A 15558-nucleotide genomic window follows, 5' to 3' on the forward strand; every position below is an offset into this window, starting at 1 on the left:
ACCTAAAATGAAGAAAAATTGTAAAGATGTGAATACTTTTTATAGCAGATTGAACTTTCACATTCTCCATTTGTTTTAAAAACATTAAACATGCTTCACCTTTTAAGTTGCATTTGAGGTTTTTAAAATATTACATATATACCATTTTAACGAATGTCATAGTAAAATTAACATGAAGAGGAATTAGATATAAGTGTAATAAGATAGAAACTATAAGAGTATTAATGCAACTTGGTTTTGTTTTGTTCTCAACACGCATTTCATTTCGTGTGAATTTGGGTAAAATGTGATTCCACTTGTTTAAGAAATCTGTTAAGTAGGACCCACTTTTGTTCGAAGGTTTGGACTTAAAAATCCTATGACTCAGAATTGGCAATTGTCATTAATAGTCAAATGTATTTTTTTGGTATAAATAATTAAATGTAACTTTAAATGAATTTTACGTATAAGTTTTATATGGTAGTTAAAAAGCATATTAAAAATCTAAAAATTAAATAAAGAGTACATAACATTTTAGTTGTATTCTTGTATATGCCCACTCCCACGACCATGATTTTTTTTCTTTTAATTTTTATCGAATACAGTTTAATGTGATGATTTCAATGTAAAATGTAAATCAATGTAAAATCCAACTATATTTTTTCACTCTCGTTATTTTACTCTTATACTCTGAATTTAAAAAGTGAAGGAAATATAACATTTAACCAAATACATTTATGTTTATAAGAATACCCTGTAAATCATATTTTTAACTTATATTTTTTATCATCCATTAGACTACAAGGTGGTGTTATCTTGTTAATCTAATTCGTCAATGTCCCTCGAACTCGAAGGACGTTGACTTTTTTTTTTTCAGAAATAGCAAAATGAATAATAAAAGGAAAATATTTTTAATTTCCTTATCTCAAAAAATAGCTTATGTGATAGATAACTATTAGCGTAGCTCTGCCTAAATAGCCAAAGTTTTAAATAAATAGCCAAAGTTTTAAACTAATTGGTGGTTAACGATATATTACTTTGAGCTTTTATGAATACGTGACACGTAAAAAATTTGTGGCCTTAGTTATTTTTAATAAGAAATATTTTAACATAAGATAAAGTAATGCACATTTTGTTCATGTTATAAACCCAAATTAGTCTTTATTTAAAGGGGTGTTCGAATTTTATGAGCATTTCAAATGTATACGATATTTTCAAAAGGTTTAATTTTATAATTTAAAATTATTTTCTTTAAACTTATATATATATATATATATATATATATATATATATATTAAATTATAAAATATTTTCATGTAAGGTTTAATTTCTTTTAGTATACGTGCTTCTAAAAAGTACCATGGAATTGTCTATTTTTTTTTTATTCTTTGATACACACGGTATATAAATACCTTTCTTTAATTATTTTTTATATTAATATATCTTGTTTTTTTTTATTCTTAAATCTGTCGTCTTTTAGTATTTTATGAGGTGTATTTTTGGGAGAAATTGATTTATAATAACCTTGACTTGCTTCTCACGGCTCTATAAATTTGTTATCTTTTATAGTTTGAAGTCAATATGCTCATTCAATTTGAGCAAATATGATCAAAGGTAGAATTTGACAAATGCAAGTAGATGGGTTCATTAGTGAATGAAAATTGAAACGCAGAATTTTTCAACTTTTGTATTATTCCATTAAATATAACTCTCTCATTCCAGATAGGATTTTTGAAGCAGCTAACTTTTCTACGTGCCCTTATCATTGCCATTCGTAGCATCCATGCATTCTCTTCAAACTTATAATAAGACATAACACTTGGCATAGGTTAAGTATGCATCAAAAAAAGAAAAAGGTTGCACATGTTGTGCTGTGATTGTTGCCACGAATGTTTATGATAATGGAGAGAGTTGAAACATGTTTTAGACTTATCTAAGGTCACAGTTTTTCGTGCGATTATTTATCATTTTTTCGTGTCAAGTCTTCATAAAGTCTTTCTTTAAAGAAACCTCTGCAAACATTACTTTGTTTATGGTTATGTGTTCTTATATAGATCTCAATCCCTGAGTTCTGAAGAATTTGAACCAAACAAGAACAGAGGATGTTGCTTAACGTATTTGCTAAATGCACCTCGCGCACGTGATGATGTACATATATATAATATGATATATAGATTGAGTTGAGTATGATGTAAGTTAGATTTTGCAAGCGTAATTAACTTTTGCAAATTTTGATTTCGTTTAAAAGTCTTATATCTACTAGAGATAAGACAATTTTATAATATATGAGTGTGGTGTAAACTTCACATCACAAGCCAATTTTGTAGGATTGAGTTAGGATTAAAGTTCACTTATAATATTGTATCAGAATCAGAGTCAGATTAAAACCTATTCTACTGAAATTTCTTAAATATTCTGTTCCACCTGCTATCAGGTCGCTAACGGACCATCCATTTATAGTCTCACGCACAAGATGTATATACCTTACCGTAAGAAGGGTGTGTTGGAAGTCTCATATCGACCAAAGATGAGACTACTATATAAGTGAATGCAAATCACAATCACATCTTACAAGTCGGTTCTATAAAATTGAATTAGACTTAAAATCCACTTCTTAATATATATATATATATATATATATATATATATATATATATATATATATATATATATATAAAAGCTTAATTAACTTGTGCAAATTTTTATTTCATTATAAAAAACTACTAACTACTTGGAATTCTAATCCAAGAAAGGTTAAGAATTAAGTTAAGCCAAAATTAAAATATGGATAAGGACTAATAAAGTCATCTAATTATTATTATTATTTATTAATTTAAAGACGTGAAGAAGTACCAATCGAACAACAATTATGAGAATGTGGTGTTCTTGATGGGAGCACCTCCATGTGTAATTTTGAGGCATTAAGATTGAGGTAGCATTGCGTATAATTGACACGATGTATCATTTATTAATTAAGGAAAATGATAAATATCTACCCCAATTTTGATGGATAAGGAGAGTACACAGAAAGAAAAAAAAAATGAAAAAAATCACTATATGACGAAAAACACGATCCAGAAACGAGAAAGAAAAGTAAATACCAAAATTGGGGATTAAGGTTCTGAATTGGGGATTTAGGGTTTAAAAAAAATTTATCCAAAAGATAGACATGAATAAATATGGGTGACTCTACCAAATATTAGTAAAAGCAGAATATAACTCTAATATTGATAATAATGATTAATCATAAGCAATATCTCATACTGATAATTATGCCGTAGATAGTAAACGGAACGGAAGCGTACTTGAATTATTTATAACAAAAATATTTATTTCTTTAAAGTACTACTGATCCAGTGATCTTCCCCCTGTTGATGAGATAGAGAGAAAGAAACAGGATCTTGAAAGTACGTTATGTTTCTGTGTGCTGTCAGAAGGGAACTATGACCATTTATAAACTTTTAATCACTTAAGTTTTAGTATTTATAATTTGACCTCTCGTCAAATTAAAAATTACTTTAGAATCTTTATACAATATTTATTTTCATAACACATGTCTTTAACCAAAAATTTAATTTAATCAGATAATTTTATTGTTTGGTTTAATAAATAATGACTCTAACACATTTATTTATGTGTCATATATATGTATGACCAAGATTACTAACAAACAAACGAAAGAAAACTAAATACATGTATAGACCCCATAATTCTTTCATCAATCGGAAAAACGCTCTTCATTTCTGATCGGCGGTTCAAGCACAATTTTAACGCTTTATTTAATAAGTATATTTATTTTTATTTAATGTTTTTCTAAAATAGTAAAAATATAAAAAGAATCCATGGAAAAAAATATTACTCTTTTAAATGCCATTATTTTGAGCATCACATATTTGTAACTATACTAGAAATATAGAATCATACATTTAAAAAATATATATTTTATTGGTAATAATATATATATATATTAAAAAACAAAAAGGACTATGTATAATGAAAGTAAAAAAAAAAAAATAGAAGTAATATTTTTCATCAGCTAGCATTTTACTTTTTGTTTAGCTTCTATTGCAAGTGTTGTCATCTAAACAAGAAATAAAAGTAAATGAATGATGAGAGTCACAGTAGGTAAGCACGTGAATACGAGGCAGGTGATTGCGGTAGTAGTTTCTAGGTTACCCTACTTTTTGTTACTCTGATGAAAAATTATACAATATCTTCTATTTTTTTTTTATTTTTTAAAATGATTAAATGTGAATTATTGATTATTTCACAGAAAAAATAATAATATATTAATTAAAGACATACATTAAATTATATAAAAAAATAAAAAAATGAAAGTGAAAAAATAGAAGTGATATTATGATCGTGTTTCTTATGTCAATGTTTGTGTTCAAAAGTTGCAACGAAAACGTATTCATACACACACAATTCATTGATTCCTTAGCACTAAAGTAGTACAACTTTTTCCCACCATATTCATTCAAATTACCAAAACACGTTCCCTTCAAAATCTGACTCTTCAACACCATAAGTAGAAAAAAAAAATTGTTCTTAATTAATGAATTGATGTACATGAAGTTGTTTGATATGAGTCCCAGTTATGGGACAAAGCACTGCTCCCTGTTTCCCTTCAACTTTACGTGCATGGTAAGTGAAGTCGCCCAATTTTCACTACAAACAAACACACGCACCACACCAAGGAACTTCCAAATAAATGAAAGGGGAATGAACCCTAAAACTCTTCCCCATGTTCAAAGTTGGAACCTGCTGGCCCTCAACTGAAGGGTCACTCACCCACCACTTTAGGGTTTTGCTTCAAAACATTAAGGGTGTCCTTTGACTCTTGAGTCTTGCCCCCACTTTTTCATGCCCACGTTCGAGTACATTCACATCGTATTTCAATTTACAAAACTCAAGAAATGTTTTTTTTATACATCTTTTGAAAGTTCTGATGCACGTTAGTCAACAGGAATTTAGCCGAAGAAAAATAAAAATAGGGTTGATGGAGTGAGTTGGTGGAACACAAATCATTGCATTTCAAACCTCTTTTCCTTTCCCACACAGTGAGCCCAGAACCTCCGTATGCATTAAACATATATAAAAATTAAGATTTTCTTTTTCTTTTTCTCAGTGTGATGTTGATATAGATTAATCATCACCGAAATTAATGGTATGCATTTGTTGGTAATATATAAATATAATTAGATAATAGTATGTAATTTTGTTCTCTCTTACTGATTAAATATTCATCAGGGTTTCTGTCCATATTTTTGAAGTCTCAATTTTATATAAATTATTAATCATAGTTACAGTAAAAAAAATTAAAGTATTTGAGCAATATATACATAATATATAATTGACCTTGATGCGACAACTAAGTGGGATTTGATTTGGCAAAAGTGGATTTAGCTATACTGACAAAAGCTGCACTCCATTTATTTTTCATACAACTAGATGAAGTTACACAATTTTAAAAATGTGTTGTAAAACATAAATAGTCGGTGACTAACTCTTACCAAATACAAAGAGATTTGTATCACACTCTTAACACATTTTTTATTTATTTTTTATTATCGTACTTATGAAATTTAAATAGGAGGCGTTGGATAGATCGACAATCTTTTAGATTTTAAAAAAGAAAAAAAAGGGCGAAAGTTACTTCTGTTTTCAGTTAAACACATTCTGTTTCTTCAGAGTTTACTTTTACCGACAACACGTATAAGTAAGTGTCTTATTGTGAATCAAGTTGTTGCTTTAACTTTGAACTAAACACACTTCACAATATCTAACTACATAGTTCTCCTCGAAGACACCAAGTTGTTGTTTTTAACTCGGATGAAACGTAAAACCCTCCATTTTTTTTAAAGTTTGAACTAAACTGGCGTCATTTTGACCGGTCCCGTAGTAGATGTTCCGATCTAAGTTTGTCCGGCAAAAGTCATTATTAGGAACAAGACTGAATTTTTGAGATATTGTTTGTTTTAAAGTGTTGGAATTTTATCATAATTTTATTTTTAAAACACGTCTCGAAAGATGAAAAGAAATAAAAATATTTAAATTTTGTTTAACTTCGACTCAAGTGATGTATGATTTACTGGATGTATTGAAATAAAGAAGAATAAGTATTTGGAATTTGTGAGATTTTAGCGTAACGAACCATAAATGGATTAAAGAGAGGGAACCAACGTTTGAGTGATGATGTTGCTTAACGCATTTAGGTTATGTTGTGCTTCTGAGTTGTGGTTTGTGGCCCCTCATTCCTCGTTTTTCGAGCAAATATCCCACTCGCCCCCTACATGTTTGAGTGATTTTCAAGTTATGTAACATTCTCTACTCTTTCTTTTTCACTTCTTTCATTTTTTATATAATATACCGGTTTATTATTCCACTGCTTTCAGAGCATTACTCACTGTTACTTTTATAAAAAAAATAATTCTGACAAAAAATATATATATTGTGTGAACATAGTTGGTCAAAAGTCAGATAGAGAAAGTTGGCTTTGGGGGCTACCTGCACCCACTAATGCTTCTCTTTTAACACCCATCATTCCTATTCAACTCACTTCAATAGATAATGATGGCTGAGTCAAGTAAACTTGCAAAAATTTAGTTTTTTTTTTCTTTTTTTTTTGGGGAAAAAGAAAGTTTGATGAAAGAATTTCATTCAAATTTCTCTTGGTGTTAGTTCGAAGGTGTCAAATTATTCAAACAAGTATAAGCGAAAAGTTTGGGGATTTGTTTGGTCTTCTAAACGAGAAACCAATGTGATGTGTTTTGAGATGAATTGCGTATTGCTGCCAATTCTTGGAACACTCTTTACGTGAATGGTAAGTGAAGTTAACCTCGTCTCAATCTTCTCATCATTCATGTGTTAATTGACAATTAACAGTTAATTAACAATTTAAATTAGGAACCAGCACATACAAATATCACTTAGTAATATCAAACTGTTTCAATTTAATAAATCATTATAAAATTAACTTCGTTATGATATTTTTTATTTCTCCTATATTTGCCACGACATTAGAATTAAAAAAATAAAAATTGTCGGGAAAATTCTTGTTTCTCTCAATTTTACTTTAGTTTTGAACAGAATACATGATACTCTCCAAATATTTCAATTCTGATTTATGTTTTCAATTCTGAAATCCATATCATAATCCAATCTTCAACCATTCAAAGAGAAGACAAGAATACGATAGATTGAAATAATATTGTTTTCTTATTAGAGAACGATGTTCGTTGAAAATCTTGTATCGATTAGAGATAAGATCAATTTACAATATATAAATGGATGTAATCTTCACCTTACAAGCCAATTTTGTGAAGTTAAATTAAACTCTAAAATTCATTTTTAACAACGTTTGATTGATTTGTACAACTGTATGAAAAAATAAATAAAAATAATATAAAAACAGTGGATTGAACATATAAAGATAAAGTATTGAAAGAGAGAAAGGTGTAGCATGCTTTCCACCCTAAAGAAAAAGAAGAAACGGAAAAATGACGAGCCAGCCACAGAACTAAAGAAAATATTGTGGCCTTTTCGGTTTTCATCTTATCATTATCACATTCAAAAGGACAAGGATACGTTATGTTATTTTTTTATTTAAATTTTATCGTATGTATGCATGCATCTTGACCAAGAACAACTTACGTCATCTCCGAATGCTACCTCCTATCTAATTTTCCTTGCATTTGCAATTTTCAATTAAAGTTTAATATTTGTTTTGAATATTAATGAAATAATAGAAACTTGGTAGTGGTGAGAGAGAGTAGTAGTTGATAATAACTTGAAGGTGGACTTAAATATAACATAATAATGTGCATGAGAGTGATACATGGCCGTCCAAAACATTATAGCTTTGTAAAATTAAATTAGGTAAAAGGGTTAGGTTTTGTTTCCAAACATTTTAGTTGAATCATTTTGGTTAATATATAAAACAAAACTATGATGCTTGGCATCTTATACTAACTATGTATAATCGAGTCATTACCAATCATAAATTGTTAGGTTTTTTATAGAGAAAGTTTTATTAAGGAGATACAACATCAATGAGACTTGAATCAAATCACATAAGTAAAAAAATCCTAAAACAATGGATTTATGGGTCTTTATTTTTATATAGTACTCTACTTTATCATTTTTAACTAATGTAGAACTTAGACTCATACTTGAATTTCTAACATAAATTATACCAAAAATCTAAATGGGACTTAACCAACAAAGTTTTATACATATTATACTCGTAGCATTTATAAAAGCAAATATACGAGTTTTAAAAATGATCAAAGACGAAAAATACTTACAATACAATAAATCTAAAAGATACGATAAATAATTTAATTTTGATCTTGAATGTAATTACGAGTCTTGACTTCAAACATGATTTGATTGGAAGCACTGGGGTGTGCTTGATGAGGAAGTAATTATAATAAGATCACTTCAGTTTGAGTTCTCTTTTGTTGGACCCAAAATCTTGTGGAAAGGGGTTGTAATGGTGCTAATAATTGAAAACCCTTGCTCTTCTGGATCTCAATAATTGATAGGTTAAAAAGCTGTCGGATTGTTCTTTTTTACCTCGATGCCGTGCTAGAATTTAGGATCACAAACCTGTGCAAGATTATGCAAAGATCCTCTTTCTCCTGTTTCACTTTTTAGTTTCAGAGTATATATAGAACAGTTGAAGCATAGAAAAGTAATTAAGATGCTTGAATAAATTCTAGTATTTTGATTCTGTACGAGAAATAATCTGAATTTATCAAAAAAAAGACATTTTAATCTGATGTTGTAAATTTTGTTCCAAGAAACTCTGATTAAGACCAACTAATGCTACTAAGAACTGTGCCCACATCCAACAACATGCGAACATGGTGTATGACAGTTAGGATATGACAGAGGCAACGAGACTGGTGTAATTCTGTCCACAAAAAGATGTTGTAAAATCTTAATCTTACATTCTCGCATTGCACCCACAAATCACAAATTTGTTTCATTATTAGCATTAGAATTGTCCAGAAGGATGCATCTTTAGTTGCTTCAAATCTTGAGAAGCAAAATTACCCCTACCGGCATGTGAGAATGTGGTATGAACACGAACTGAGGAACAGAATGATAATTTTTGTGATGGACCAAACCAAACCGAATCGAACCAAAGGAAACGAAACCACCGAGAAGCCGACAAAATAATATGAGGTTTTAAGAGCATAATTCAGTAGTTTGAGATATTATTCACATAACTGAGACAGAGGTTGAGGTTGTGTTGTTGTTTCTCACACAGAAGTGAATGATTCAAAAAGACTAGAAACTTGGCTTGTTGACTCCGCAACCAAGAAAGAAAACATAAGCAATTGAGATACCCCACACACATGTATGAATTAATGGTTAGAGGTAAAGTGTGTGTGAAGTGAAGGAGTTTCTTAGATTCATTCGAATTTGGAAGAGACATAATAAGAAGATTGGTTGAAGGTCAAAACATAATTTCTTTTTAGGCATAATAAGAATGGTAATAGAAGCACATGGTTGCATGAGAAAAGAATGAGCATGATGTTCTCTTTATAAAGATTGTTGGTAACTAAATCCTATCTATTATTATTATTACTATGATGAAGGAGATGATGGTGTTGGTAGACCTCAAACACTAACTCATTGGTAACCAACATTTGCTACCATAAAACAACTTGTTTCCACCAACCTAGCTATCCCGGTCGGTGTTTTATAATTTACCAATGTCTTTTCTGGGTAAAAAATTAAAATTAATAAAAAATTATAAATTTTTTTTTAGATTTATTTGATGTTTTGTATGTATTTTAAGATTGTATTTGAATTGTTTATAATATTGGATACATTTTTACTTTAATGTTAAGTCAAATACTATTATGAATTGCGCTTAAAATATCAAATAAACTTAACAAAATTTGATTAAAATGACTAAAATTTACATATTTTGAAAGATAAATGGTTAAATTAATTCAAAATTTTGAAATAGACTAATTTCAAAATTTAATGAAAATTAAATAATCAAAAACGTATTTAAACTTTTTTTTTATTCTCTTTTTAACTCAGTTGTTATATTCTTTACTTGATTTCACTGTAACAACATCACCGGCTCAGTCGACAGTGGAATAATGTGAACATAAAATCGATTTTTCAACTAAAGTTTGTTAGATTTTTTATGTGAGAAAAATTTCTCCTTAGGATTGTTTCAGACAATAATTATTACAGTCAAAAGTTTGTTAGCTAACATTAGTTGAAAAGTCAACCATAAAACTTTGAAAAACTAATTCTAATAAATGTTAGTAAAAATATATATGATTAACATAAGCTAAAAACAGCCTCGATCCATGCCAAATAAGAACACATTTTATCGACGTTACTTGAAAAAAACGTACCACACTTTGTTAAATATTATTTAATTTTAAAATAATTTTATATTTAGTGATAATTAAAATACTTAATTCAAATAAAAACAATATTAAAATTCAATAAATTTTAATTACATTATTGAAGCCCAGTATTTAAAATTTTAAATGATTTAAAAAAAATCAAATCAAATTTAACTTTTATATCCCATTTAGAAGGAGAGCAAGTATTATGGGTACAAGTTACAACCTTTTTTATTTGTTTTCGTTGATATGTTCTTAAAACATGCAAAAAATAAATAAAAAATGAACACAGCCTTTTATGTAGAAATGAAAAGAAATATGATAAAAATAATATAATTAATTATTTCAGAAATATTCAAATAATATCTTTATATATTTGCATTTGATTATGTTGTTACATGTACATATTTCATGATATAATTGTGCTATACATACATAATTTTTTTTTTAATTCTGAATGGTAGTAGAACACAAATTTTACCTATTTCCTTTATAATTTAATAGATTTGAATTATTGTTTTTTCTTTCAAATTCCTCCATTGGATGTTTAACTTACTTTACTACCTAACCAACTCATGTCTTAGCTTTGAAATTGGAAAAAAAAAAAAAAAAATCAGCAACAAAACCTTCCTTCTATCAATTGATTGCAAAGTAACCAAGTTTTCTGATTAGGAAAGTTAATGATAGTTAAACATGTTTCAAGTTATAAGAAGCAATTCGGGTAATCCGAAAAATGAAGAATATAGGGATTTGAGGGTTGAATGGGACAGAAGAGAAAGAGGGTGTGGGCCTTGTGTTTTATCTTTATCCACTTTATAATGTTGAAAATGGAAGCTATGATTTTGCCTCAGACATGAAGATAAGAATGAGATTGTGGCACATCTTTACCACATTCCCTACCATTCCAATATCATTCTCATGCCAACTATTTTCTTAATTTCTTCATTAAGAACAATACTTACAAAAACAAATATTTCAGACACTGGCTTAGATTTAATTCTACTTTTTACTTCTTCCTTGTCTTTACGTAATTTATCAATAAAGATGGGCCTTTTCTGCAATTGTAGGGTCTACTTCGTTTTTTTAGGTACCAAATGAGTGGGCCATATTGGGCTCTGCGATTTGGATTCAATAAAAATAAAGATGTGAAAAAGGTGAATCATTAGGAATTTTAGGTAACATGAAAAATTCAAGGAAAAAACGTTTATTCTCCATTTTGAATATTTTACATTTTTTTTACTCACATCACAACCAAAACTTCTTTTTTAATCTACACAAAATCCCTCACCAACTTGGGCTAATTCTTCCTACACTCCCATAGTTCCCCCTACATCTCCATTAGGTGTGAAAAATATCAAAAGTATCCTCCATATATTAACTTATTAAAAAATACATTTCGTATTTTGCAATTTAATTTTTTTATTTTGTACTTTAAATTGTACAATCTAATTTTTTTTTTTTTTGGATTTTAAACTATACATTGTGGAAAGTCTCCAAATTACAGATCCAAATTACATTGTGGAAAGGATAAATTTTGATTGTTGTACCATGGTTATTTTGTGGGCTTATAAGTAGTAAGGCCCAATACTGTGTTTGCAGTGCATGAAACAATGTAATGTGTGGGCAGGATTCAAAATCGACCGAATATAAAATTTGAATAAAAGAAAACCATAAAATGCGCTAATTTTAACATTTCCCGTTTATTTGAAGAATTTATCTTTCTTTGTTGAAAAATATTATGCCAAATAATTAGTTTATCTATTTAACTTATGAGAATTTAAATCTATTTGTTTCTTCTTATTGCCTTATCCTTGAATTTCTGTAAAGAAGCTTATTTAAACAAAAACTATTAAATTGGGGCTGTATTCAATTTCTTAAAAAAAAAAATGAACGGAATCAACTTAGTTATATATGTGCTGATCAGTACTTTTGTTCATTGGAATAAAATGAAAAAAACAGAGAACAAGTCCAACTTATACCTCAAACAGAGAAAGTCAACGAGTGGAACAATTACTTCTCTAACACAAAAAGAATAAAACTGTTATATTTATGCTTAACCACACTAAATTTTAAAAATGAACCAAACTGTTATATTGCTTGAATTTTCAATCGTTGAAGTTTCAATTGGATTACAACCTGTAAGATTGTGAAATAGACTAAAATAATAAAGAAACTACCAATAGTTGGTTATTTTGAATAATTTAAGTAATTAAAAATAAATTTAGAGTCCATTGTAAATTACAGATCTTGATTCAATGAATTGTTTTTTTTTTCTTCATAATTTCTGAAATGGTTTGTTATTCATTGCTCCACATATAATAATATACTCGTTGTGCATCTCCACCTATCCTTCTGGCGGCACCGTTTTGCTGCAAATTCAGTCTACATAGACTCCACAATAATCAAATACTCATCGTGCGAAAATGAATAATTTAAGGAAAAAGAATATAAGTCAAGAAAAATAAAGAACAATGTGAACACCTTCATTGTTTTTAAGTATTGCATTATGCAAAAGCAGGCATTAGTAATATCATTAACAGAAGTCAACTGGGGAGAATATGGAGAAGAATGGTCCTGAAGAGGAATTAAAACACACATCAAACGTGCACGATCGACATGGTGAACACTGTTCACACGTTTTAATAATAAATACACACGTTGGGTAAATTCTAGGTCAAAGTGACTCGTGCCAAATTCATACGATGAACACATATTTTTATGTGGGGTTAGAGGGAGTGAAATTTGTGGTGTTTTGAAACCTCTTTTTAAAATATTTAGCATGGTGGCTCAACTAAGAAGGGTGGTTCTGCAGTGAGATTTGAAGGTCTTACCGGTGTGCAGCAGTTGAAGATGACCAAGACCAATTGCTTTGACCACGTGATTCTGTATTGTTATGTCAGCCACCATCATTTAATTGGACCAAATCAAAGCATCAGCAGATATCTCAGTTTAGCATAATGATCATGTTTCAAAACTTCTTTTTTCCCTTCATTTTCAATTCTTCCGGAAGAATATAGTCCAAACAGGAAACAGTACATGCTGTGATAAGTGGCATTGATTAACTATTTGTGAAATAAGATAGCACTAAGATATAACATAACATAATCATAGATCTTTTTCCTTTGACTGTTCCACCACTTATGGAGTGAGATTTAGCACCCCACCAGAAAACAAAAACAAACATTAAACTCTTGACCTGATTAATTAGTTGCTCCGTCCAAGCTTGGAAGCCAGCTAATATAACAAAGACGCACTAAGCAACTAAACAATTCAAAAACCCAATGTGTCTTCCATCTAATGTAATGACAGAGAAAGTACCCTAGTCTCATCACCAGAAACAAGCACAATGGTCAACAGCAACATGAAATAAAAATCAGAAATTCTCATCATCTTCTAACATCTCACTGATGAGTTCTTGAACTAACTTTTCTCCTAAGAGTTAACGACTAATCAAAGTCATGCACAATTCTTGTGATCGAATCTAGAAATAAAAAAAAAAATGGTGGTTTGGCATTGTTTAATTTAAAATCTACGACACAAAATGAATGGCAAACCCCTGAAACGGTCCAAGTTGATCGGGTCAAGCATAGTGATAGATAATTCCAAAGCCATTTTTGCGTCGAACGTATTCAAATTCACCCAATCAATTGTGCTCGTCAACAATCGTGAAGCAAACACTGCGAGTGACACCCAACAATTCAAATGCAATGATTCACGAAACCAGATTTTTTAAGTGAAAACAAAAACCCTAAAAGCTTATAAGGTTCTCAAAAGCCTTTACTTTAACCTGTAATAATAACAACAATAGTTCATCAGATCTCAAGATTCTTCGAAATTCATTCACATTACAAGCACGTGCTCAAATTCAACAAGATGGTGGAGAAGCAACATGATAATGAATACACAGCACAATTCTTGAATTCAGCAAGAGTTAGAGCAAAAACGAAGAGAAGAATCTGAGAATTACAGGGATACTAATAATCTGAGCTCTGTGTTGATTACAAGTGTCAACGTGCACTTTATATTACATGGTAGTTGTGAGCAAATAATAACAGTAATAGGTACACAACAATTGATTGAGATGAAATAAAATTGAAAAAGGTATACATATATATATAATATTATATTAAAATGTTATTATACTAACGCTAAAAGCAGAGGTGGGGGATTAAGAGGGGCGGCTGGGAGGGCGAATCGCGATTTTGGCCGGCAAGGGTCGACCGGTGCCGGAGCCGCCGCAACTGCTGCAGGCCATGCGACCCGACCCGGAACACGTGGAGCATCCGACGTCGCCGTCGGACCAACGCGAACAGAGGCATGTGACTCGACCGGTTCCGTTGCAGGTGGGGCAGCGAGTGAATGGGCCGGCCATGGGCTTCTGGTCCATGACCGACTTGACGATGACCGCTCCGGCGAGCACGCTCAGACCGGTGGCTAGTTGGCTGAGCACCACCGGACCCATGGGTTTTGGCGGAGAGATATGAAGAGAGAGAAATTGAAGAGAAAGATTTTGTGATGGGTGTGTGGAGTGAGGAATAAGGGGTGAAGAGAGAAAAAAAACGTAAATAAATAAAGAAAGTGGTTGTGGAATTGTACACGTTGACGACACTGGTTTTGGTGGCTGGAAGAAGCTTTGGTTTTTGGAGTGTAGTGAAGATGTTTTTCTCTTTCGTTTCGGTTTCTCTTCCCGAACCGCAACTCCCACACATGTTTTCAACTGTTTTTTCACAATAATACATAAATACCATTCTTAATTAATTACATTTTTCAGTTTATGTGTAATTTTAACCCCTGTTCAGGCTCTCTTTTTTTCGTTCATTACGTTGTTTTTTATTTTATTTTATCTCATTAATATTTTAACTTTAGTATTTTCAGTTTTTTTTTTGTGGTTTATTAAGTTTTTTTTTATTAGTATTTTAATTCTAGTATTGTAGAAGGTCAATACGGTTTACATTTTAGTATATAAATTATTAATTCGGGTTGATAGTGAAATTTAAATTGTAATTTAAAATGCCGGGCTAAAATGAAATTTCTGTTTGCTTTCGTTAATTCGATATATTTTATCTCTCTAGTTTAAATTACAATTTAAATTTAAATGATGTGAATAAGAGAAAAGAGGAGAAAGAAAGTGAGAAATAAAGTTTAAAATGTTGGCTAAAATGAAAATTATCTTCTTTGTTTTTCCTAATTTGAA

The 15558-nt window shown here is 30.0% G+C and overlaps 1 protein-coding gene across 1 annotated transcript; it reads right to left on the reverse strand.

The window, feature by feature from the left end:
• Positions 1-14321: 14321 nt before the first annotated feature.
• On the reverse strand, positions 14322-14926 carry LOC114174108 (chaperone protein dnaJ-like protein). The gene has a single exon (XM_028058868.2). The coding sequence runs from the start codon at positions 14824-14826 to the stop codon at positions 14533-14535; it is 294 nt and encodes a 97-aa protein (XP_027914669.1). The 5' UTR covers positions 14827-14926; the 3' UTR covers positions 14322-14532.
• Positions 14927-15558: the final 632 nt, after the last annotated feature.

The sequence above is a fragment of the Vigna unguiculata genome, chromosome 1 (genome assembly GCF_037176805.1).
Source record: "Vigna unguiculata cultivar grain cowpea cultivar isolate G323 ecotype 2 chromosome 1, ASM3717680v1, whole genome shotgun sequence".
Lineage (NCBI taxonomy): Eukaryota > Viridiplantae > Streptophyta > Magnoliopsida > Fabales > Fabaceae > Vigna > Vigna unguiculata.